Source organism: Xiphophorus maculatus, chromosome 11 (genome assembly GCF_002775205.1).
Source record: "Xiphophorus maculatus strain JP 163 A chromosome 11, X_maculatus-5.0-male, whole genome shotgun sequence".
Lineage (NCBI taxonomy): Eukaryota > Metazoa > Chordata > Actinopteri > Cyprinodontiformes > Poeciliidae > Xiphophorus > Xiphophorus maculatus.
In genome coordinates this window covers 21241851-21264007 of record NC_036453.1, presented here as the reverse complement: position 1 = coordinate 21264007, position 22157 = coordinate 21241851, and the positions used below count along the sequence as shown (strand labels likewise).

The 22157-nt window shown below is 38.5% G+C and overlaps 2 protein-coding genes across 5 annotated transcripts; one reads left to right on the top strand and one right to left on the bottom strand.

Annotated features, from left to right (window-relative positions):
- Positions 1–812: 812 nt before the first annotated feature.
- On the bottom strand, positions 813–8240 carry LOC102225997 (platelet-activating factor acetylhydrolase IB subunit beta-like). Of its 3 annotated transcripts, XM_023342256.1 has the most exons (6): positions 8044–8240; positions 7582–7728; positions 6027–6140; positions 5555–5671; positions 5285–5407; positions 813–3614 (listed from the first exon to the last, which is right to left on the bottom strand). In XM_023342256.1, exons 2-6 carry the CDS (start codon positions 7663–7665, stop codon positions 3336–3338), a joined length of 717 nt encoding a protein of 238 aa, XP_023198024.1. In that variant the 5' UTR covers positions 7666–7728; positions 8044–8240; the 3' UTR covers positions 813–3335. The 3 variants fall into 3 exon arrangements, with proteins under 3 accessions (XP_023198024.1, XP_023198023.1, XP_023198025.1); XM_023342255.1 differs by having other exon boundaries at positions 7582–8240; XM_023342257.1 differs by having other exon boundaries at positions 6027–6116; positions 7582–8240.
- A 1770-nt stretch (positions 8241–10010) lies between these two features.
- On the top strand, positions 10011–18801 carry LOC102232371 (myelin protein zero-like protein 2). Of its 2 annotated transcripts, XM_023342910.1 has the most exons (5): positions 10011–10214; positions 14700–14869; positions 15616–15826; positions 16272–16437; positions 17180–18801. In XM_023342910.1, the coding sequence occupies exons 1-5, from the start codon at positions 10166–10168 to the stop codon at positions 17247–17249; spliced, it is 666 nt and encodes a 221-aa protein (XP_023198678.1). In that variant the 5' UTR covers positions 10011–10165; the 3' UTR covers positions 17250–18801. The 2 variants fall into 2 exon arrangements, with proteins under 2 accessions (XP_023198678.1, XP_014327109.1); XM_014471623.2 differs by having other exon boundaries at positions 16272–18801.
- The last annotated feature ends 3356 nt before the right edge of the window (positions 18802–22157 follow it).

The following is a 22157-nucleotide window of genomic DNA, read 5'->3' as shown; positions in this document are numbered from 1 at the left end:
ACTAAATTTGCTTACTTTCATATTATATTACATTTTTTTTCATCCCTGAAGTGTAAAGGTGGGGGAAATTTGAAGAAGCCATCTCTTGATTTGAAACAAACATTTTCAAACACATTTAAACAAGTCGTGTAAAGGTTTGAGCAAATATACAGATTTGTTTGTTCACCCATTACACACAGATAGTTCAGGGTTTTTTTCATGTTTTTGCACCCGAATCTGATACACTTTTCATGTATTACATTTAAGAATGCATTATAGTGGGTAATTCTAGGTCCTAAGCAGATCTGAATGCAGTACCGAAGACAAAAAGTAAAATATATATTTCAGTTTTTGGAATCAAAGTTGCTTCAAAGGGAGGTAATGCCAAACTGTAATCATGCTAGTGTAACTTTTTCCAAATATTGATAGGAAATTCATTTCAAACTGAGCAAATATTCCCCAAAACCTCATAAAATTTGTTATTTGGCAACGAGGCAGGCTTTTCTGCTGAGATTACAAAGTTATCATTTCCTATGTGTAGACAGAAGGGAATGCTTAAATATTTATTGTAGTCTGTTTTAACTCTGAGGGACCTTGGACATTGGGCTTCCTGTATTTGGCTTTTTAAAGTCTAAAACAACAAAAGCGCTAACTGATTATTCCCTGCCGTCTGAAACATGATCTTTCTGTGAACAGAGCATGCACTAGCTGTTAGGGTTTGCACGCGTGTTGACAGATTTAGCTGGTCATGCACCAGAGCCCTCGAAACGGGACAAACTACGTCCCACTGGGAAGGCGGCGGGTCACACTTCCAATTAATGGGAGACACATCGAACATGAGGAAAATGGTTTATTATCTCTGTGTTTTACAACAAGGCAGCCATCGTGATCGCCCCTGCATGCCTAACTGTTTAATGAGGCCAATTAAAGACGAATCGACAGCGCCTCCGAGTGCTGCAGAATCATTACAGCGTACGACAGATAAACTTGGTGAAAGCAAATTAATCCAGTAATGAGGAACTCTCTGACTAAAAGAGAAGAGACAAGGAACAAGCAAAGGGCCTTATTAGTGTCTCTGCCAATTTGCTTCCCTGACAAAACGGTTCATTCTGGTGGCGACTGTAACTCATTCACGCTGCGCTGCGCACAATAAACCTGGACCTTCTTTTTTAAATATTATTATTAGAATCAAATTACCCAGTCATGCGAGATATCATGATTTTCCAATCAGGAGCAGAAAGCCCAAGGTTGGATTCCTCTTTACTGGAATGTTTTAATTCAGGAACATGACAAGCCATAACAGAGCAAATATCCCACAATCTGACGATCCCTTAAACACAACAAGGCTCCTTTCTACACACACAAACCAGCGCCAGACTCGGTGTACATACTTAAGACACACACACACACGCCGACTATTTACATGCAACACACACACGTGCAAGTGCATAAAACAGCAGTAATGCCGGACAACTCAAAGTGCAACAGGGGCTGCAGCATTAGCTCACAGACAAATTACTCTGTATGTTTTTTTTACTGGTGATTGCTTTTAGCATTTGGAGTGATCGTATCGAATATAGTTCAACCTTTTGCCTAAAAAACACTTGTTAGCAAAAACACAATGAACAGGTCACAGGAAGTCATTTACATGTGGGTCAGGAACAAATAAATCAATAATGAATAAATCTGACTGGGGAAAAAAAAAACAGAGATAGACAAATATTTGTGTGTATTAGTAAAATATGTTGAAACAAACAAGGCATGGGCCTGGATACCAAAGTCTAGGTGCACTAGGATTTTAAAAACCTATCAAAATGACTAATTCCATCATATCAATCCTGTGGTTGAAAGTCTCTTTAAAGAGGCTCCAGAGAATTTTTTATCTATATTGTGGTACAAGCTCGTCCCACTGCTGGTCAGCTGGCTGAAAGACTTATTCAACCATTAGGGGGAAAAAAAACTAATTTGGGAAGCGTTTGCACTAAGAACACTGAGCAGCTGACTGGAGGCTATAGTGGAGTAGATAGCCACACTAAGCACCCAATATCAGTTTATTATTCTTAATTTACTCTTCAAAGAGCAGAAAAGTGAAAAGATATAGCATTCTGAAAAATACAACAAAATTTATTTTGATCTGATCTGTTTATGCATCAGAACAACAAAAATGTTGTAATATAATTGTAATGATAGGTAATTTTGTGTAGATAATAACTATTTTCTTTCCTTTTTTTTCCCTTCTTATTTGTGTGCTGTGGAACTAAAAAAATGAACCGGCACATGTCTATATGTCAAACAAACTGCACACAGGAGGAAGAAACACACAACAGGAGAAAAACAACAGTAGCAACGACTACATACATACTTTTCTTTATCTTTGTAAGAGCAAGCAGTACATTTAAATCTGTGCCCATGCTGATTTTAAATGCACTTACAAAGATGTTAAATTACTATTTAACTTTGTGAATACGATGTAAATCACTGTGCTGGATGGGAAAGAAGCTTCACATTTCACAGATGGTGTTTGGAAGACTGAATGCCACCGTGTCACTAATATGGGAGTTTGCAGGATGCTGGTTGGCTGTGTGTGTTTAATTTCTAACGACACAGTCGAGGTTCACTTCAGCACACATGCTGCTGCGCTAGCATCCCGTTTGACCATGAGTAAAACAGTGAGACATTCTGATGAATGTCCAAATGCAGCTTTTTCCAATTCTTTACAGGAGTTTACAAACACTCATCGTTGGTATCAGTGTGATTTAGTTTTGGATTGCTAGTTCTGCGTTTGAACGCTTCTTTCTCCAGAGTCAAATGATAAAACACACAACTACTGTGAGCTTAAAAAGGCAAAGAAATTGGTGCTTTGCTTTAATTTCATGTGGATTGTCTCCATTTAACAGATTCAGAACTATACATATACCATAGTTTCAAATATATACATACGATTTATATTGCAACTGTACGGGTTAGTGATGTTTATAATCCATTTTTAGACACCAAGAAGTTTACAATAGAACGTAAACCTGAAAGGAGGTCTGCGGCTTTCCAAGTGACTGGATGGCTTTACTTCAGATCGCTTAGTTTGCTCATCAAAACAGTCAAAGGTGAGGTAATGAAAAATTAAAAAAGATTTTTTTCTTCATTTTTCCAGATTTATATTTATATTCAGAACTACGGCTCAATGTCAGACATTGTACAATGTTTTTTTTTTTTTCCATCTGCAGCTGCAGTGAATTGAACTTACAGATTTCTAATGCAATCAGTGTCTATGTCGGGCATAGCGTCTTCCTCCACTCCCAGCTCCCTGCTCTAGATCTCCTACTCCAAGTCAGACATTTCTCCTGGTGGACTCACAGCCCTTAAACCAGCGACGCCCTTCTCTCCTCGGGCGTCTCCTCCAGTATCTGAAGCAGCAGGTCGCTGAGAGGCTTGGCAAGGGTGTTGTAACCTGTTGGAGTCAGGTGGAGGTAGTCAAACATGTCCTGGGAGCTGATGGACCCATCGGAGTGGAGAAATTCGTTGCTCACGTCCAAGAACAGAGCCTGGCCCAGCCGTGGCAGCCAGGAGCGCAGGAGCCTGTTGACTGTGGCATTCTTCTCCCTCAGCGGGTTGGGCTGCTCTCCGCGGGGTAACAAACCCTCAACGGCACAAAGACATGTCAAACTTAGAGGACTTCCGTCAAGTCGTTCAAACCTGTGCATTCACAGGTGTCAAATGCTGTTCTACATTTCTCAAATCTGACATTCATTCTTACTTCTATCAGATGAATCCTATTTTTAGTCTGCAGCCGTTGCTGCTTGTAAGCACAGCTTGAATTTTTGACATTACCAGATACCAGAGGGGGTTGGAATATCCATGAAGTCGTCAGGAAAACTCCTCCTGTAATTTAGGGTTTGGCTTTTCAGGATATAATAAAACCACCGAGTTTTTATCCAGATTCTAAATACATTTCCAACCCATGTGTACAAAAACACACAACAGGTTCCACACAGTCACTACTTGAGGCGCTTCAGTAAAATGTATTTGATTAAGTGATCATCATCAAGTGTGACCACGTCTATATAAGCAGGGACACTGAAATAATGGACTTCGTGTAAAGATAACTGTGTTTGCCAAGTTGGAAAGACAACAGCAATAACCATAGGGAAGAAACAGCTGCTGTCCATCATGCCTGTCACGATAAATTCTGATGGACAATAAATTGTCCCAGAAATTATTGCGATAAACAATAAATTTGTGTTTCTGAGCCCATTCTCAAGTAATGCAATGGTAATCTTCTCATCCAGTCTCTTGCTAAAGTAATTTTTTCATGACAAATTTAAGTACAGTTTCTCGATAATCAATTAACTTTAATTTCTAACAAACACTTAACACTGGAACTAAAAGACCTTTTAAATATCCAAAATAAATAAATAAAAACAACAAATAAAATGAATACTGAAGTCTCTGTAAACAAAACTGTCCTTCACAAAAAGGGGCTGGTTGAAACCAAAGCACCAGACTCGAAACTTTTGCCATCCAGTTTTTGGTAGAAAGAGAGGAAAAGCTCTCAGACCTACAGTATCTTCCTTGACTAATAATAACTCCAATAAAGACCAGCTGAGCAACAAACATGTCGGCAAAGACACAGGGATCCTTGTTAACGTCTAATAATTTTTCTATTCTAAGTTTTTAAAATATTATACTTATAGGCACGCCTGGGTTTGTTTACAGGAGATTTTGTATCTTGGTGCTTTGCAATAATGCATCGTTGTCACCAAGAAATGTTTGGAAATGGCCTTCACCCTCACTATAACGATCTAGGCTCTTTCTTTGGTGCATATCTTTTTTTTTTTTTTTTTGAACAAACGTGAGAGTAGTTCAAGTACCATTGGCCCTCTGCTGACCAGAGTCTCTTATGCACAGTTCAATGCTGACTGATTAACCAGGGGTGGTTGTGAAGGTTAAATGAATGTTTAGGTGTTGTTTTAAAGCAAATTGAATGGTCACATTTGTTTTAGAAGTGAAGAAAGAACATGTGGTCTAACAATTTTGGCCTTGTCGCTTTTCAGTTTCCTTGTTACAGTTCAGCACATCGAAAAAATATACTAATTAAACTTTGTGGAGACTTTGTCTTTGTTCTTTTGGAAGCAATGGAAGTATGAACACTTTTTTACTATAGTCGCTTCCATGAAAAATACTAAGAGTTTTGTGTAATTTCATCAAGAGCAGAGACTTAGGAATAAATCACTACAGTTAGCTAGCCTATCAAGAGCGGTAACAAGTTTATAAATAAACTAAGAGCATCCACATTAACTTATAAACTCACCAGGACAACAATCTTAGCTTTGGGAAGGCGGTTAGTGAGTAGTTGTGCGATGGCAACAATTCCTCCTGCAACCTGCTCTGCTGTGTGGTCGTGATTGTTGGTTCCCACCCACAAAACCACCACCTTAGCAAGAGCACAGAGAGTCAGTTTATTGCTTTCCACAAAAGAAATCAGGCAACACACTTGATAGAACAACCGAGAACAGTCTCTTCAGGGCGTTTCTTGAATACCCGTATAAAAGCCCAATGAGCTTTAGTTTTGCTTTCCCACCTTTGGGCGGATGTTCTCTAGCTCTCCGTTCTGCAGCCTCCACAGCACATTACAGGTGGTGTCACCGGCTAGACCAAAATTAAGTGCATGAAGAGGAGAGAACATCTCCTTCCAGATCTAGGGAGCAAAACAAATCTCAATTTTACATGAAATTACTGCGAGAAAATAAAAATAAAACAAAAACATGTCTGTCAGTCATTTTATCACATTGGTAGCACAAACAGTCTCTGCACAACATGCTGCTTCCTATTAATTTAATGAAAGACAAATGGCTTAACTTTACTGCAGCAATCATATATGACAGAACAGTGTGATGATAAAATATAAGTAACATGAAGGAAAGCACTTTTGAGCGATTCTTACCACAGATCCAAATTTTGGAAATATGTTAATTTGGCAGAATGTGTATGTTTAGCAAAACTGCTAAGTAGATCAAATATCCAATGAAAACAATGCACACAGTTTGCCTCACCTCATACTGCTCCATTAGTTGCACCATTGAGTCCCCTACAAAAAGAACCTCTGGTTCGCCATCTTTGCACTCCTGCACAAATCTTGTATGCTGAACACACACACAGGCACCCCCCCACCCCACACACACACACACACACACACACACACACGCACACACACAAAGGGTAGTTACTGCTGGCATAGATGTGATAGACCACATCCAAATTCTTCATGTTATGTACAATGCTTCTCAAAAGCCTTCATATCGCTTCTATACCTTGAAACTGTCTAAGTTTATTTCTTTGGAGTACATTTTTATTTAACTCCCTTTACTCTGACACCTCTAAATAAAAAATAGCAAGCAGGTTTTCAGAAATCAGCTGTGTGTATTTAATTTTATTATAAAGTATTTCCCTGGTGTTCATAGGTTTTAGGGACAGCAGACGCTCCCGAATAGCTTTAATCCATGAATACTTCAGACCCTTTCAAAAAGCACTTATGACCGACTATTTTAATAATTCACACAATATATAGACCACAATATGCATTAGTATGCACAGTGGAAATCTTCTTGGCATTAGTGCAGAAGCTAAGATATATGGTTTTCCTTGTCTCACGCTTTTGGATTTACAACCAATCACTGGCAAGAAAACTGAATGCCGCTCCTGGATTGGTTGCTTTGCGAACCAATCCAGCATTGACCACGAACACCAAGGAACACACAAGTTGTGAAGAAGTTTAGATTATGAAATGGCATCAAAATCTGTTCACACAAAAATGTAAAGTGTTTCCCAAAACGGCATGTCTACACTGTTCTATCTGGGTATTGATGTGTGGTAGGATACTGTGATGAAGGAAAAGATGGGTGAATCGTAATCGATATACCTTTCGCAGTATTCACTGTACACAGTGTAGCAATTACACTACACTGTTCAGTTTTCTTGACATTATGCAGGCCTGCCTTTATGGAAGAAAGATGTTAAGTTTGACACAAGTTATGTAGGAGGCACAGCAAACATGTGGAAAACGGTGTTCTGCTTAGATAAAGCGAAAATTGAGCTTTTTAACCCTTCATGCAAAAAAACAAACAAAACATCTGGGGCAGAAAACTAACACTGCGAAAATACAGTATAAGTGGTACAAATAATTTTGACAGGCACCATTACTGAAGTTGAGGATAAGCATCCTGTGACATCACTTTTTGTCAATCAGAGCAGCAGGGAGATGAGAGTGATCTATCCGAGTTAGAACAAATCCTACAAGCTGATCACAGCCAGGACCCGTCAGGTTGGCCGTCTGATCGAGGGCTTGAAGCAAAGCAGGTTGTCTTAGTTGTGCAAGCTTCAGAGGATTAACCTTGCAAAGACCTGCCAGAAGGCGCCACTAAACAAGCTAGATTGACTGTTGCACTGAAAACACACAAGCCTTAACCCTGGAAAAGCAGACTCTTCAGGATTTACAGGATCACAGGACAGATTAATTGCCATCTCACGATCATTTGAACATAAACACATGAACAAGTTTAACACCGCGCCTTAAAGCATTTAGCACACAATTATGAGTGCAGAACATACCTGTGACATCCACCGTCCATCACCCTGTCGATCCTCGACTGGCAGAGGCACTGCAGCTGGGTTCAGATCACCACCACTCATCATGCAGGAGGAGGAGACCCCGCCGCTGGTTAATAGGTTAAACTCTACACCAGTCCGTGGTTAACGCTGGAAGATAAGATGACTGTCTTGATTGTGGGTTCAATTTGATTAAACAGCTCCAGTAAACATTAGCATGACGCTGCAGCTCTCAGCAGTGGAGCAGCCAGACTAGCATAATGATACGGATGTAGGCGGGTATTTAGAGATCACACAGTAGATCGCATTAACTCTGTTGGGTTGCGGTTTATCTGACGTTAGCGTGTTAGCTGCTACGAAGCTAATGACCCACGACAGCGTGACAGACACGCCATTAAACAGAACATGTCAAAAAAAAAAAAAAAGAAAGAAAGAAATCACGGTAAAATGTATCCGAAGCACCACCTGACGCTGACAGGGTGTGATACCGCTCCTGTCAGACCCGTAGTTCTTCAGCCACGGCTTAACTCGAGCTCTGTGCTGTTGCTACCGGTTAGAGAGGTTAGCTAGTAATTAAACTGGCAAACAGTGGGTGTGTCAATAAGGTAAACTATGCTGTGTCTGGAGAACTCCGGCGGTGTTGTGTCGAACAGTGATGGGATTTTCGGCTCCTTTTCGAGATGCGGCTCTAATGGCTCTTCTGTTCTTTCGGCTCCCAAACGGCTCCCCATATATATTTTTGACATTATTAATTAATTAATAGCTTAAACCTAATTTTATAATATTTTGTTTCATTATTGACATTGTTAAGCACTTATGATGAGTAAAAATGCCGCATAACAATGCTTTATAAATAAACATTTTATTATAACCAATTAAATTATCACAAAATAGCAACACTTCCACAAAAATAACTTAAAATAAATTAAACACTTAAATATAAATACAAACACCCACCACAATACGAAAAAGTATCAACGCAGCTTCATAACAGAAAAGGTGCCACAATACAAATATCAAATAATATTCAGTGTTATGTGTGATGGGTCAGATGTGTGGAGCACACGCTTGACATGAGGGCAGTGGACCGACCGAGGGAAAAAAAACTCTCCGCTCTAGCACTGGCAGAAGAGCAAAACGCGCAAGGAGAGGGAGAAGGGGAGGAGAGACAGCGAGGCACCGCAGGACAAAACAAACGATGTGGGGAAAAACGATCGGCTCTGGCACTTGCAGAGCACAAGCACAACGACAGGGAGGCGGAGAGACAGCGATATACTGTAGAAAAAAGCCCGGCTCCCAAATAGGATCCTAAAACGGCTCCCATTGTGGAGCCGGTTCCAATCGTTCACTTCAAAGAGCCGGCTCTTAGAGCCGGATCGTTAGCGACCGACACATCACTAGTGTCGAATCTGGTTTCCCTTTGACATGCCTCCCTGCCATTTGTGCTTCTATACACTATTTCTCCTCTCCATCAGAAAATCCCAAAGGAGAATTTTTCTCATCAGTCCATGACATTAAGAAAACCATCAGCATCAACGTGTCCAGGAGAAATCAATGTGCATCCAATTCAGTGGCAGCAGTTCTTCATTAAGTCCACAAGGTGGCTCTGCTGCGACTTAAACAACCATCGGGTGGTAAAGGCAGCTGGAAAGATCACGGAAGGAGTTTCTATCCATCTGAGATAATAACATCCGCTGCCGCAAGATGCTCACATGGACTGTTGTCTGATTAATCAATAGTCCCTTTCCTAATTATGAACGCAGCTGTTGTGTGAAAACCTGTTTGTTAGAGTTATTAGTAGGCAAACCGCATCATGCAGACCAAACAGCCCAACAAACAGGTCTGGATTAAAGTAGTGGAGAAGATTCAAGAAGGATTGGGTTATAAAACAATGCCATAAGCTTTGGATGTTACGTATCATTTCTCTACTAAATCCTAAACTTGGACGTGCCAAGTTCTGGAGAGGATTAATCAGAGAGGTTTGTGGTTTTACCTTGACTTTAAATGAAAACCTGCAACGAGTCTGAATATTGTCAAAGGCATAGCGGAGCTAAAATACCTGATGAATCATTAGACACATGTGAATTAGCATCATATTTCCACATTTTCCTCAAACAAGCCAATATTTAACGTCAAAACAAACGTTGTATTAGTTGTTAATACACTGCTTGAATAATAATCTCATCCCAACACAGCCCAGTCCCTCTGTTGACTCCTGGCTTGGCTTTAAAGTTTATTTTTGGTACCACTAGTGACCACTAGATGGCATACGCTGCCGTTCCCTTATGAATTATTATCATGTAATTATAAATCAAAAAAATTATTTGAATTTCTCAGTTTGCCGCAAGTCAAACGTTTATTAGACTTGGGTTGTTTCTAAAGGTGGCAGTTTGTGTGGGCGTGCTTACGCAACAGGTTACGCCCCTCAGGTGTGTGCTCTTTGTGCGCACGAATCACTTTTTCCCTTGTGATTTGAGTTAACAGAGAGATAGTCTGTGGAGAGAGGTCGTTAGAATACATGTCTTCTTTCAGTATACCTCCGCTAAAGGAATATCACAGCAGGGTCTGAGGGAACATACTTTATCTCATGGATCGGTTATGGTTTCTTGTTTTCCTCGGAGGATTCGTGATACCAGGTGAGTTTGTGCCACTTCCTGGACATTGCTCGCTGTGGTTTTATTTCCCCACGTCAAAGGAACGCTCGCTTTATGTTCCCATGTGCTTCAATAACTGGATACCCAGTTATTAATAAGAGTGTTTACGAGTTTCATAGATTTAAGCTGTAATTTTGAAAGGGGAAAAGGCTGTTTGGAAATCTGTACCGACGTTTCATTATCATTTGAATCGCTAACCTTTAGACCAGCTCCTCCTCTGGGCCTATTTTTATTTGTTAAATGCGTCTGTGTTTGTGCAAGTGGCATGAAAAGAAAATTAAGCTGAATAGAACATTTAATGTGACTTCAGAATGTGTTTATATAATTGATGTGTGTTGTGCATTGTCTTTGCAATTGTATTTATTTATTACACCGGGTTTCAAAATCCTTTCAAAACCTGTGGAAAAAAAAGATCTAAAAGATCATATTTACGTGTGTAATGTTCAAATTTCAACTAATTCAGAGTTATTTTGAGCAGTCAAGAACTTTGTCCTCCATGTGATCTTATATTCAGTAAATAGGAAAAGTTTCTGCATACAAACATGTCATAAAATGTTGATAAGACTTTCTTGTCTTAAAGCCAGTGCTATGGCATAATTTAAAGAGAGACGTGCATGAAGTCATGCTTTTAGTGCTGCATTCTTCTTATTTTATTTTATTGTTTTACCTGCCAGGGCAAAATAAAATCCTATGATATTCATCAAATATTAAATAAGGTAAACTGTGAGTGTGACGACCTCTTTAGGTTCACAACCAGTTGCATATTCACTTTGATCTTTGTTTTATTACCTGACCCAGTTGGGGGGCAATAGATCTTTGGTGCAAGCAACTGAAAAGCATGTCCCTCTCTCAGCCAGCTGTTTGGCAATGCTCAGCGGCAGGAGCCAGAAGGCACTAATATGTTACTTTATGCTCCAAGCAAAAGAAAGCTTTGAACATTTAAACTCTTTCTCTTGTATTTTATTAAGATGAGAAACGGCAGCACTGGAAATTTTACCCGTCCTTTTAAACCCTTTATAAAGGTGACTCCCCATTGCTTGTGTTAGATATCACACTTCACATTTGAGTCTAGAATACCTTATCTTCTCCGTCAGTGACTGCAGGGTCCCCAGTGGTTGAAATAACAAGAACAAACATCGTCTCTTCACCACCATGCTGGGTGTGAGTTTTAGAGCTAAACGTCTCCACTTTGGTCTGTTTAAATGAAGATTTACAAGTGTAGGTAACACTACTGCAGTGTGTGGTTTTTTTTGTTGTTGTTTTTTTTGCAAAGCGTAGAGCCAGCCACTCCAAACAAGTAATACTTGTGCAGTGTGGATTAAAACATTGCAACGGTCATGAACCTGAACGTGCTACTCGCACAGCTAGGGTTGTCCTTGTTTTTATCGAGCAAGCTGCTTCTGGTATCTTCAGATAACCAAAACTTTGTTTAGTGACTTAACACAGTTCTCCAATGTTGACCTCAGCTTGGAGTGTAGGTGGGTATTAAACCTGTAATAACTAACATTATATAGTTGGCATGCATTTGTTTTCAGTGGGTGTATTGGTCAGAAATCCACACTGTTGCTGCATGTTTTGGTTGAGCCGTGAGAACCTCCATCACTGGCATAAAAAAAGAAAAACTAATCAGGTTGAAGAAACTTTTTTTGATCTTAAAAGTTCATAACTTAGCTGTAGATTTTTCACTCATGTGAAAATTTGCATCTGAGTGTGATTTTAATTGGAAGGTCATCCTCTAAATGAAAGGAATGCTTAAAGGAGTGATAAAGGCTACGTTAGTGCGACTCTCAGCCATCTTTGAAGTTTGGGTTTGTCGTTTTCTTGATGCTGCACGATGTTCTGATTCTTCTTGATCTTTCTTTACTTTCTATGTTCTATTTTTAATAAAGTAATTCATTGTGAGAAATTATTGCTGTATGATTTTTTTTTTCAGCTGCTAATTTTTATTTGTTTTAAAATTGCTGCCCTACCTAAAGGCCACATTGGAGCTCATTCCATTCAGATATTATTTTATGTTGTGGGATAATTTTGATCAAATGATGTTAGTGAAAATGAAAAAGGGAAGTTATGGAAACCAGCAGACAAGAAGACACTTGTCTGCATTATTCTCTCGTGTTGGGAGAAGGATGGGTTTTGTGCTTTAATAATGGAGTGTAACTATCATCAGCTGTGGCTAAGATTGTGCTGCAAAATCTTAGTTCCTTTAGAGAAACCTGTGTGTGGGTAGTGTTAGCATTTAAAAGAATAAAAGTGTCAAAGGCTTCTTTTTAAACAAAAGAAGCCTTTGATTATCTGTTTTTTGTCAAGTCGCATGATTGGGACTTGCAGACGAATCTCTGCAGGAATGAGTTTCTGCAGCCGACTGGATACATTTAGTGTTTTATTTTTCTTTATGATTGAATTTATTTTCTGAAAAGCTGTATCTCTAACCCAGTAGTAAGACCTGCTGTAGAGTTTGAAGTCTGTAGTTTTAAGAATCTAAAAATCTACTGCCCTCGCTTGTCAACGTTATAGCACTTTAAAGTCTTGGACGCAGAGGTCACTTTGTTTTAATCAAATGTTTCACTGACTTCGGTGAATGCTTTTATAATTTTCATTTCTATTTCTGATTCTGCTTATTCGTCAAATTCATTTATTGCTGCTTTGCTAAGCAAGATGTTATACATTTATTCAATGTAGTTGCTTTTCTGTGAGACTAACACAGTGTTTGTTTTGTAACAAATCTCTGCTGCTACACCACAGGAATTGAAATTACCAGAATTGCCATAAAATGGAACCAAGGAATAATAGTTTCGTGATATTCATAATAAAAAATGAAACGCATAAAGTAGATAAAAAGGTAGAATTTATAAATGTTCTGTAAATTGTTGTGTTTGTGGTTATGGAAAAATTCCATTTGGTAAGGCTTCCTTACAAATGGCTTACCATTTCATAAAAAAATATATAAAGGTCTTCATCTGACAAAAGGTGTTAAACAACATTTAAAAAAATGGTGATATCTCACGGTGGTATTTTTTTTAAATTAGCATTTTTCATACATTCTCATCTTAAGTCGTTTCAAGCTGAGAATGTCAAGTCGTATCTTCTGAACTGTCTCCTACAATAATGATAGCGTAGTTACTTTGCTTTTCTAATCTGCTGCCAGACCACTGTCTGTCTGCTGTCTCTTTGTAGTCTCCATGTTTGTAAAGATCCACTCCTTCAACATTTGTCTCCATCCTTTCAAAAAATCTCAAGCGTATGTCATCCATCAGCTTTAGCTTTTTGCATCATGAAAAAAAAATCTGTTTACTTCTTCTACCATTTAATTCACAATAGTATCTTATTTTATTGGCAGTTTCAATTAAGGATGTCCTGATCTGATTCCAAATGTTAGAGCTTTTATCCGGACCCACATGGAAGTGCTCTGAAATATGTTACAAGCTGAATTATCAACAAGTCATATCAAAATTGAGATTAAACATAGTAGCTTTAGCTTAGCACTTCAGCAAACTGCGCCATGCTAAAATATTCAGCTGACCGTAGTTGAATGTATCTAGACGTGTATTTGTAGAAACCCTTTTGAGAAAAAAAAAATATATTTGCTGTTGTTTCAGGGGAAAAAAACGGATGATGCAGCATCCTGAGAGCATTTAGTGAGTGAATTAAATCAGACAAAATAACAATACTAATGTAGGCCATGTAACGCCAATGGAAAGTAGCGTGTCATTTGTTATACTGCAGTCCAAATCTATTGAGTTTTCATGAATATACATGCTACTGGTATTAATTCAGTTCAGTTCACCTTAATCATGTAGAGTAAAGAACCAACACATGCTATGTCAACACACTTTACAAAATAAAGTCAATCCAATCCTACAAGTCAAGTATCTGTATGCCAAATTTATCCTAGACATCAAACAGTGCGGTCAGTTTCAATTAAATTACAAATTGGTTAAAAGTTTTCTATCTAACCAAACCAAGCATATTACATTGAGTCACTGATTGGCGTAATTTACTCCACCTTGACGAGGATATAGTGACACTTGCTGGAAGTGTGTCATTGCTTTTGGAGGAATCTTTGATAATGATCATGCATGGAGCAACAGTGGAAAAAGAAAAATTACCTTTTAGTGACATGTTGAATTGTGGCTCAGGGTCAGCAAATTTCTGTCTCTAAATGACTTTCATGCATATCTGGGACAAAAAAAAAATCCCTCATCTGAACTTTTTTTCACTCCCCTAAGTCTGGAATTGCCTATTTTAACTCTTTCCCCTTTAATTGTTAGTTGCATAATTTTCATTCGCACCCTGCTTGAAATCTAAACCATTGTTGCTAAGTCATTACAGGTGCTTATCTCTGCATTGGACTTATGGTAGCTTGCACACAGATGCTAATCAATATGAAACCTTTTTCATTATTTCAGACCGCAATGTTATGATGAATAATTTACAGAATCTTCTAACTTTTTGATGTCTTTTTTTTAGGGGTGCAGCATGTTTGGGGAATAGAAGTTTTCACCACAAGCGAAGTGGAAGCGGTCAATGGAACGAGTGTGAAGCTCAAGTGTACATTCAGCTCCACGCAACCTGTGTCGCTTCAGACAGTTACAGTATCATGGGACTTCCGGTCCATCACTTCAAAAAGTACTGAACGTGTAAGTAGTAAGTTTCTCTTTCTTTCCCCAAAAAGTTGATTTTACTGACATCGAGACCAGTAAACCTTATTCTGACATTATTAACGGTCAGGGGTGTAAAATACAGAACAGGACAGTATGAAAAACACCATAGTTTCATGTTGTTACACATTACATGGAAAAGTTTTTAAAGGCTCAACCTTTGTGCTTAGTCATGCAATTTCTTGTAACCAAGTGAAAACGTTTTGTTTCTTAATCTGAAAGACAGAATGATTGCTTACTTTCAGGTTAAGCAAAGTTCAAAGGGCCTTTGGAAGAGAAACAGTCCCACGTTGTCACATCATCTCACATCCTTGAGAGGAAATGCGACTTTTTTTCTTAAATCTTTGACAAATATGTGGAATAAACCTGCAATAAATATAGTTGTGCACCTCTAGTTCATTATGAAGAGTTCTAGTCCTTTTTCTAAATATGCACTCTTTAGTCAAATACAAGGAAAGCTGCTGCTTTTCAGCAGCGAATAAATATGCTTTCCAGTTCTTCACTGTGCAAACTAAGCCCTCTGTTTTTGATTAACGTAATGTTTCATAAACGTTTTATTCTCTATAAGGCAACTTGTCATTGGAACCACGTCATTAAGACTCTCTTAGGGGTTTAAATATATGTGTTCACTGTATCAAAATTACGTAGTTTTACTTTTAGTATTACTTGTTTTTTTCTTTTTGTATTCTTGCCCTTTTTTTAAACCATTTGTGTGTCTTTGCCAGATGTTTTACTATCAGGAAGATCCATATCCTCCCGAAAAAGGGATATTCAAAGGGCATGTGAAGTGGTCCGGAGACATAATGAGAAAAGACGCCTCAATCACCTTGACTGATGTTCTCCCTACGTTTAACGGCACCTACATCTGTCAGGTGGTCAATCCTCCAGATGCCCACGGCAGTACTGGAGAAACCATCCTAAGAGTCGTCAACAAAGGTGAAGCCGTACTATGCACGCATCTTGATGACTCTTTTCTTTCTGCTTCACAGTTATTTATTGATTTGTGTTGCGTCTGCTACACTTGTGACCAACTCCAGTCCTCCAGTTCATGTTTCCTGTATGTTCTAGTTGTGTCCCTGCTTCAACACAAGTTAATGGGCATTTCCCCCGCTCAATGTTACAAGAAGTTCTGCAGCTGCCTAGTAAAGAATCATGGATTTAATCAAGTTGTGTCAAAGCAGGGTAACGGCTAAAACATCCAGGAAACTGGCCCTCAAGGATTGAAGTTGGCCTCCCTTAGCCTATGACAAAAAAAAAATTTCAACAAAATACCTTTAGGTTAGTAGTTGTAATGTGACAAATTCTTAAAGTGCTATGAATGCTTTTGCAAGGCACTGTGAGTTAAGGCCTCGTAAGTGATTCTCTGTGGTTTTGCTTCTAGAAACTCTCTCTGAGATCAGCGTCCTGGCGGCCATTGTCGGAGGCTCCTGCGCCGTCATCCTGGTCTTTCTTGGTATCTTCATTGCTGTGAAGATGTACAGGAAGAATAATAACAAAAAGGACATTGAGATGCGCCTAGAGGAGTACAGAAAAGACCCAACTGTGTGGTGAGGCCCCAGAGACCCACAGCTCTTGTCAGCCTCCTCTTCTCGGGACTGCTATGGAGTCAGTGTGACTGCTTGGGTTACTTTTTCTGAAAGAAATGAATGAAAGGCCTTTTTTCTGTCATGTTTGCTCCTCTAGCGCCAGCTTTCGGATATTAATTCAGGTTCCTGAGACCACTGTAGTGTTGGAGATATAATGTGTTGCGTATTATGTTGCTTAAATGAAAAATCTGGACATTTTTATCTACTTCACAAAAAGTTTCTTTTGATTTGAAACATTTAAAAGTTTTTCTTAGTTTTTGGGGGCAAATTCCTTTTCTTTTTTTTTGCGCTACTACCCTTAGCGCATGAGGCTAACGACTTTATCCTCATGCACTAAGGACATTACTGCATGAGGCCGGTGTGCTGATGACTTTTGCTCCACAATGCATTCCAATCTTTGAGTTGAGGTGAGCCATTTACCAAATCCACACTCGTGGGAGCAATGAACAGGTGATCTTTGTCCAGGGCTGCATTTCTTCTCTGGGCTTGCCTAGCCTCAAGGTAACCACTTTTGGTATCTCTTCTTTTCTGTTACGTTGGTGATGGATATCCTTTCTGAGGGGGAACATATCCCATGTGTTCATTTACCGCATGATCCACTGTGCACTGATCGTCCCGTCTCACCAGTTGCTTGTGTTTTTTTTTGTTTGTTTGTTTGTTTTTTATCTACGACTGAATGTGTTTGGCCGTGCGGTTACACCAGTTCACCTGCAGAGGCAGTCCACCTGACAGCTCTGGAAACAAAGAAGGAAGCTGTCAGTTCAGATGATTAGGAGTCAGAGCCACACAGCGGGGATGATGAGGAGGAAGAAGGTCTTGGGGATGAGGATGAGGATGATGACGACGACGATGACGATCTTGGTGGTGATAATGATGATGAGGATTAGATAAGTTCCTATTTTGGTAGAGGAAATTGAAATATTTGTGTTGCACAATTCACTGATGGTATTTTAAGTCATCATTGAAGAAGCATTGAAAAAGCGTAAAACAGAACCGGAGATACTGTCTTCTTAGATGTTTTTCTTTTCCTTTTTTTCCTGTGGAAACACTTAGTTTTGGTGAGCCAGCTTTACTTCAGCAGCTGGTGCCACCTGCCTCAAGCAGAAATATGGGATGTAATAAAGCCTGTGTGAATTGTGCTTCTTTTAAACTTCATCCTCCTCCAACGTTTTGTGAACCAAGCATCAACACGGCAGCTTGACAGGTTCTGACTTGTCAGTGTCTGCTTGGGAACTGGAATATCAAATCTTTTTCAGACAGTGAATGCTCTTTGAGCTCCTTGAGCAACACCAGGTCACGCTAGCATGACGTGGTAGCAACACTTTTCAGTGTGGACGTTGTTAATAAAGGAAGAAGACTCAATCTTGGCTATTTTCAGTTTCACTAAGCTGAACGATGGCAGGTTTTTAAGAGGGAGTGTAGTTTATACCACAGTTGTTTGTGGTTTGTTTAGGATCATCATTTTAAACACACTGACTGTTGTTTACTGTTACTAATGCTGACTATGCTAATTGCTGAACTAGGATGTCAAATCTATAATAATTTTGTTGTTTTCAAAACGCTGGCTGTCCCCAGATTTTATTTACAGACTACTGAGTTTGAAAAATATTTTAAATACTTTCATCACAATTGAAAAAAATTCAAAAGAATTAGAAGAAGCAAAAATTTTAGATCAAATCAGACAAGGCAAAACTTTGATTGGTGCATTTCTATTGCAGACTTCTTCAAGAGCAACAGAACTCCCATCCTTTTTTTTTTCTTTCAAATATACAGTACACTATTATTCTAATGTTTAGAAAAGTGTTTAAGTTTTTTGGGGGGTTTTTTCTTTTACTAATGATCTTGTTTGATATTTGTATTGTGTTTGTTCTCTATTCTATAAGAGCAGTGTCATACAATTGTTTGTGCTAATTTGACTAGATGGGTTAAATTTGTCCTGTACCAGAATTTTGCATGGACACGAATTGTATTCCAGCATAAATTAGGTTTTATTATAAATTTTTTAAGGACATTGCCTTTTTAGTTTGACTCCATGCTAGCAAATTCTTAACAGTGTTGCTCTATTTCTGCTGCAACACCAAACATTTAATATTCTTAGATTCTCATTCTTAGATGAGTGATGTAAATGTTTTGTTTTGTTTTTGTATGTTGATTTAAAAAAAAAGATAACATTTCTCAATAAAGTTACATTGAATTAGCTTTACAGCTGAATGACATGTTGTGGTTTTTACCACAGCAGTGATGTTGCATAAGGGAATGTTATATTTTATATTTTTGTATGTATTGATAAGGTGAATGCTATTTCATTAAAGCCCTGAAATGTCAGTTGTGTATTTTAGCAGCGTTTGATTAAAGAAACACGCACGCACACACCCCTACACACAGGTACACTGAGCACTACTGCCATCTACTCTTCCCCAGAGATCATGAGAATCATCCTGCGTTGGCGTTTTAATTGTAGTTTCCAGACCTTCTTAGAGATTGGAAGGAGTTTACCAAAACAAAGTCTCACAAAGTTGGTGAGCAAATGTCCTGATCATCCTGAGCGGCTTTTACCCCCTCTTCCCCCACACACACACACACACACAGATGGCATGTTGTGCAGGGTTGGATTTGGGGAATGGAATGTTTATTTACACATTCGGTCACCGGAAATTAAAAGCAATTAATGATTAGGGTCATAAATCACTCCACCGATTAAATTTTGTCATAAGGGTGCCTTTATGTCTCTCTGAGGGGTAAGTCGTGGATGACCTCATCTTGCAATATAAATTATGGAATCACCGGAGGGCTAAAAAAAAAAAAAAAAGTCATTTACACTAAAATATAATAGATTTGGTGTTGGAAAAAAATCATTTTCTAGTATTTCTAATTTCTAATTATTTAGTTTTTCATATCTGGCTTCTGGCTTTTAATTTTTCTAAGGGCACTATTGTAGTTCCATAGAGTGCACAAGCTCGTCAAAAAGCTAAAAGTACTTCTTAATTATTATTTGAACAGAACTTGGAGTGGAAATTTTGGGGGTAAATGAAAGCATGCAAAAAAAAGTATTTTGCCATTTCTTTTTCTGATGTACTAACGTGACTTGTAGTGATCAGTTCAAAAGGAATAAAAAAGATAACAGTTTTAAGATGGTTCTTAAATTATTCCCTTCAAACAGCTAAGTTTTTTTTTTTTATCTTTTCTTTACTTGACGTCATTACTGCACAATAACACCTGAGATGTGTGTCCTTGTCTCCTGCTGCGGGCAGCACACATCTTGCTGCAGTAATCCCAGAGGTGCCTATGTTCTTTTTAAAGCTGAGGATGCATCTTCCTGGCACCGTTAAATTATGATGAGGAACACATGAACATAGCATCTGTACACAGTATAGTTCGTCTACTTGTATGTGTGTGTGTGTAAATAGACATCCCTACCAAGATGCTGCAGCTGTTTGGTCGGGTCTTCTGCAGCACTCTATCTTTCTGCAGCAAAAAGCTTTTTTTTTTTTTTTTCTTATTGCAGTTTTGGAAGAGTTCCCACCGCTGCTGCATTGATACTCCAGTGGAGGGGCCAGCAGAGCAGAGTGGTGAGCCTGCATCCTGGCCAAACTGTCTCTGACTCAATGTTAACTTAACATCTAATAAACTCCCTACCTCTTTTTACCTTACACAACAACCTACCTTAAGGTTGTTTTTTTTTTTACATTGTGGATTTCTGAAAAATGTAAAGTAGTCTGGATCATTGGTTCATATGATTCTTATCCCCAAATTATGTATTCTGATTTACTGGAAGCAAGAAATCTGTTCAAAAGAATAATTCGGATTTACTCTGAATAAATATCACTGAGCATATGACAATTACCCAAGCTGATTGCCTTCTTCATTACATAATTTCATTTAAAATAATTAAAATAAATGCTATAAATTGGTTCTTCTTTTCACCATCTTTGAGTATAAGGATGCATAATAAACACTCTTCCATCAAACTGAAAGCAAAACTCTCCAACTGTTTTTTGCCACACTGTCAGGCAAGCCAAGTCTTGCTCTTTCTAGTTGTCTCATGCTTGTTAGTGAGAAACAGAACAGTAAGATAATCACTTCAACACATCTTAACCTACATTTTCTTGGTGGTTTCTTCCTGTTTGGCATCCACAAACCCCCTCAACCAGTTTCTTTCACTCTGGAGGAACAGTAGCCGTTTGGGGATTTAAAGCTGCAGTGTTTAACATTTATAAAAAAAATATTGTTTGTACATATTTATTGAAACTGCTAATATGTTGTGATTGTATGATATGAGACATAGATATGTATTTTTAAATTTGAGATCCTCTGCCTTCTCCCAGTGCTAACCTGAAACGATCAATCAGAGCCAAGAGGCGGGTCCTAGCGTTGTCAATCACAATCATGTGTGGCGCAGCTCATCCTCTTTTGCACTCTAAGGTGTTGCAGCTCGCAGAGCTTGTTGTGAACGCTCAAGCTAATCAGCATGACCACCGATGACGTCAGATAAATGATTTTCCTGTAATGGTAAGCTGTTTCTCCACCATTAGCACGTTGAACAGCAAAAACATGAGGTTGATTGACAGCGCTAAGAGACTCCTCCTGGCCCTGATTGGTTGTTTTTTGTCAGAAGCTGTTCATTTTTTCAAATGGCAATAGTAGTTCAGGGAAGAGGTGGAGGAGATTGATCTTGTCATAGATTATCTGTCAAATACCATACAAATATGTAAAAAAAAAAAACCAAAAAAACATTTAACATAAAAAAAGTTGCCTACTGCAGCTTTAAGTCCCACATTACCAAAGAATGTTGTACATTTTTGGAAATGACAACTCAGGAATTTTAAGAGGCCATTTTAGAGAGATTTTTGTTTGATTCCTTGAAAACTGTTCAGTGACTCAGAAACTGGAAATGGGGATCATCTCAAGCTATGTATGGGTGTCACATTTCTCAGCCTTCCTGGAAAAGTTTACTGTGAGCTGTTAGAGAAGAGACTCAGACTGGCAGAGAAACCTCAAATCCAGGAGAAACCATGTGGAATGAAACATTTTATAATCTGCTCCTCATGTATCTTTTCTTTTAGATTATATGGATAGCCTTGTCAAAGGAAAAAAAAATGTGTATACAATCTTTTTAAGATTTTTATTTATGCTGAATGCAAAACAAATATGTCAACCAAAAATTACTAAGAAAAACATATATGGAAGCTTTTGCAAAGCACTGACAATTTTGAAGGTATTCTATAAATGTGAAGTAGATTTAGACTAAGTTGCAAACAAATCCATAACTTTTCTCAGTAAAGGCCATCCCTCGACTAAAATAAAAGCCAAAGTCACGTCCATATTTCCAATTGAAACGTTTCCCAATGTTTACTTTCACAGAATCCTATCTTTGAATTGATCAGTAAATCAGTATTCTATCAATATTCAGATGTTGTTAACTGAAAGAATGGTGGATTTACCAAATTGGAAAAGGAGCTGTCCTGGCATAATTAACTGATACCAATGACTCAAAAAATACTTTTTATCATTTATAAAATGTAACAAGCTGCAGACAAACAAAAGTGTTCTCAAAAGAAAGTCTGCATCATGCAAGGGGAAAACTAAGTATCTACTGTTTTTACTCTTTTGCTGTAATTCTCTCCAGCTAAAATAAGAATGAAAGCCGCCATATTTATGAATGGCGGTGCGTCCCAGCCCAG

What these genes read in the sequence shown, in the direction of transcription:
- LOC102225997 (XM_023342255.1), bottom strand. Translation starts at nt 7,665, where the DNA reads ATGATGAGTGGTGGTGATCTGAACCCAGCTGCAGTGCCTCTGCCAGTC. An exon ending in AACTAATGGAGCAGTATGAG is followed by an intron (nt 5,672 to 6,026) that starts GTGAGGCAAACT and finishes TTTGCTCCCTAG; the next exon opens with ATCTGGAAGGAGATGTTCTC. An exon ending in TAGAGAACATCCGCCCAAAG is followed by an intron (nt 5,408 to 5,554) that starts GTGGGAAAGCAA and finishes GCTCTTGCTAAG; the next exon opens with GTGGTGGTTTTGTGGGTGGG.
- LOC102232371 (XM_023342910.1), top strand. Translation starts at nt 10,166, where the DNA reads ATGGATCGGTTATGGTTTCTTGTTTTCCTCGGAGGATTCGTGATACCA. An exon ending in CTTCAAAAAGTACTGAACGT is followed by an intron (nt 14,870 to 15,615) that starts GTAAGTAGTAAG and finishes TGTCTTTGCCAG; the next exon opens with ATGTTTTACTATCAGGAAGA. An exon ending in CCTAAGAGTCGTCAACAAAG is followed by an intron (nt 15,827 to 16,271) that starts GTGAAGCCGTAC and finishes TTTTGCTTCTAG; the next exon opens with AAACTCTCTCTGAGATCAGC.